Source organism: Chaetura pelagica, unplaced genomic scaffold, assembly GCF_000747805.2.
Source record: "Chaetura pelagica isolate M959 unplaced genomic scaffold, ChaPel_1.0 scaffold109, whole genome shotgun sequence".
Classification (NCBI taxonomy): domain Eukaryota; kingdom Metazoa; phylum Chordata; class Aves; order Apodiformes; family Apodidae; genus Chaetura; species Chaetura pelagica.
This window is the reverse complement of record NW_009970725.1, coordinates 11,598,776-11,602,129: the sequence shown is the minus strand read 5'-3', so window position 1 is coordinate 11,602,129 and position 3,354 is coordinate 11,598,776. Positions and strand designations below refer to the sequence as shown.

General features: G+C 40.0%; 1 protein-coding gene across 1 annotated transcript; it reads left to right on the top strand.

The window, feature by feature from the left end:
* The first annotated feature begins 1,770 nt into the window (after positions 1–1,770).
* ZBTB14 (zinc finger and BTB domain containing 14) lies at positions 1,771–3,099 on the top strand. The gene has a single exon (XM_010006859.1). The coding sequence runs from the start codon at positions 1,771–1,773 to the stop codon at positions 3,097–3,099; it is 1,329 nt and encodes a 442-aa protein (XP_010005161.1).
* Positions 3,100–3,354: the final 255 nt, after the last annotated feature.

Genomic DNA, 3,354 nt, shown 5'->3' with positions numbered 1-3,354 from the left:
CGCCCGTTCCTGTGGTGGTAGCGGCAGAACGTGCGTGTGTAGTAGCAGCAATAATTGGGATCGCCCAGCGGAATGAGTGAGCCGGGGGCGGTGGAGTTTCCCCCTGCCTCGCTTAGGGCTGGAGGCACCGCGGACAAGTGCCCAGCGCGCTCCGCTCGCAGAGTGGTAACTGTTTGTTCACCAACTACACACCCCCGTGCACTCAGGAACGCTGTTCAGCCAATTACTACTCCTGTAGTCGGTTCTCGCTTAGTAAAATATCAACAGAATTGCACCAAAATTGCCTGTTTAACAAAACAGGGTGGGATTGCTTCTATGTTATTATTGTTTTGCCGTTTGCTTAAAATCAAAGTGGTGATTTTCCCGGCTTGCAAAGAGCTCTAAACAGGTCCTGTTGAAAGAGGTTTTTTGTCCTGCACGCTTTGGTGCTAGGTTGGTAGATCATCCTGGGACCGCAGACCCAGGGAGCCCAGAAAAATACACACAGTGTTTATTGGGTTTGTTTTCTTTTGTGTGTTTTAAATATTTATGCATTTCCTCTGTGACTAACACCTGGTTATGTGTAAAAGAATTTTGGCTTTTCTCAGTTTTATTTTAGTCAGTGGTGTGCTGAAATTCCATACCATGTTAAACACCCAGCACCAACAGTGGAAGTTGCATACCTGTCAGCTGATTCTGCTTCGTATATGGTCAGGGATGAACTGGAATTTATGAAAGGACTTCCCAGTATCTCCGTGCCAGGTGATGGAGAGAGGTGTCTGGACCGAATATTACATTTCCCTCCTGTCTGCTGCATTTCCTGCTACTATCATCACTAGCCTGTGGGAGAGTGGGGTTGAATAATTTAAGTTACGCATTTTGCATTCTCCTTCTGCTGTTCAGGTATCTCCATTTTTTGGAGATCGGGTGTCCTTGATGTTTGTTTCCCTGGTCCTGGATATGCATGCATCCACAGCCCAGTTTGCTGTCCTTTGGGATGCTTGCTGTGCTTGCCAGACCCTCTGCTAAGCTTGCTTAGTTCACTGATGCAGTAGAAGACTAATGACCTTAGTGATGGTTACTGGATTAACTCTATGGATTCCTCTAGAGTTTTTTTCAGACTTTCAGGTGTAGTGCAGAGTAAGTAGCTGGAAAGTGGAGTCAGAGAAATGGAGGAGCCAGAGAAGAGTAAGCACATGGTTTATGACGACATGTTATTATCTTCCTGTCTTTCAGGCTGAAGGCGGCCCATTGTAAAGGTTAATCATCGGACACATATTTAATAATCATTTGCTTAGAAAATTTCCTGCGTTGTTCATGGTAAGGCTGATATTTGATATTTCACATTTTGTTACACTGACACGTTTTGACTATTTCTTACACATTTTTTAGTATTAGTATTTCATTTAGCTACAATAATTACTTTTACTGCAGTTGGATCACACATTTACTGGGAACTAACTTCACAGAGAAAGTTTCAAATTTTGGATAACTGAATCAATACCTTTGAATAAATATCTCTATACCAAACTTCATACTTTATAAATTGTTACGTTTCTTGTACCTTGTACAAGTTAAAGAAAGACCCTTATGTATTCAGAATTTTTAAAGAAGTCTAAAAGGAATGCTTTTATAATATAAAAGGCTTTTTCTGGTCGTAGTAAGCAAAAAAAAGAAAGTGTTTGGTAGCTCTTTTAGTGTTTAAATGACATTGGCTGTTGGGATTTTATGACTTAGGCTACTTAATAAAAATGTCAAAACTTTGTTTTTTTACAGGAGTTTTTCATCAGTATGTCTGAAACCATTAAATATAATGACGACGATCACAAAACTGTGTTCCTGAAAACGTTAAATGAACAACGTTTAGAAGGAGAATTTTGTGACATAGCTATCGTGGTTGAAGATGTTAAATTCAGAGCACACAGGTGTGTGCTTGCTGCCTGCAGTACTTACTTCAAAAAGCTTTTCAAAAAACTGGAAGTTGATAGTTCATCAGTAATAGAAATAGATTTTCTTCGTTCTGATATTTTTGAGGAAGTTCTCAATTACATGTATACTGCAAAGATTTCTGTTAAGAAAGAGGATGTAAATTTGATGATGTCTTCAGGCCAGATTCTTGGTATTCGATTTCTGGATAAACTCTGCTCTCAAAAGCGTGATGTATCTAGTCCTGAAGAAAACACGCAGTCCAAGAACAAGTACTGTCTAAAAATAAACCGTCCCATGGGGGAACCTAATGATACCCAGGATGATGAGGTGGAAGAAATTGGAGATCATGATGATAGTCCATCAGATGTGACAGTGGAAGGAACTCCCCCAAGTCAGGAAGATGGAAAATCACCTACCACCACCCTGAGAGTGCAAGAGGCAATTCTAAAAGAGTTGGGAAGTGAAGAGGTTCGAAAAGTGAACTGCTATGGCCAAGAAGTAGAGCCTATGGAGACAACTGAATCAAAAGACTTAGGATCTCAGACTCCTCAGCCTTTGACATTTAATGATGGCATAAGTGAAGTGAAAGATGAACAGACGCCAGGCTGGACCACAGCAGCTGGGGATATGAAGTTTGAGTATTTGCTTTATGGTCACAGGGAACATATTGTATGTCAGGCTTGTGGTAAGACGTTTACTGATGAAGCACGATTGAGAAAACATGAAAAGCTACACACTGCTGATAGACCATTTGTTTGTGAAATGTGTACAAAGGGCTTTACCACGCAAGCTCATTTGAAAGAGCACCTGAAAATACACACAGGTTACAAGCCTTACAGTTGCGAGGTATGTGGCAAGTCTTTTATTCGTGCACCAGATCTAAAAAAGCATGAGAGAGTTCACAGTAATGAGAGGCCATTTGCATGCCATATGTGTGATAAAGCTTTCAAGCACAAGTCCCACCTTAAAGACCATGAAAGAAGACACCGAGGAGAGAAACCTTTTGTCTGCAGTTCCTGCACTAAAGCCTTTGCTAAAGCATCTGATCTAAAAAGGCATGAGAACAATATGCACAGTGAAAGAAAACAAGTTACTACAGCCAATTCTATCCAGAGTGAAACAGAACAGTTGCAGGCAGCAGCTATGGCTGCTGAAGCAGAGCAGCAACTAGAAACTATAGCTTGCAGTTAAAAACTAAAGCAGGAACTTTATCAGAAGTAATATAAGAAATTAAATTGAACAAAATTTATTGTTGGTATACATTTAGACGGAGAATTATCTTTTCAAGAAAACATTTTTTAGAGGATTTGAATGCTACATAGCAACACATAGCATTGCTTGGTTAGGTATTTTAAAACACTTCAGAGATGGGTATTCTTAGAATATGGAATAGTTTTCTTTTCATTAGTAGTAAAATGCACTAATACGTGATTTAATTTGAGAATT

What these genes read in the sequence shown, in the direction of transcription:
- ZBTB14 (XM_010006859.1), top strand. Translation starts at nt 1,771, where the DNA reads ATGTCTGAAACCATTAAATATAATGACGACGATCACAAAACTGTGTTC.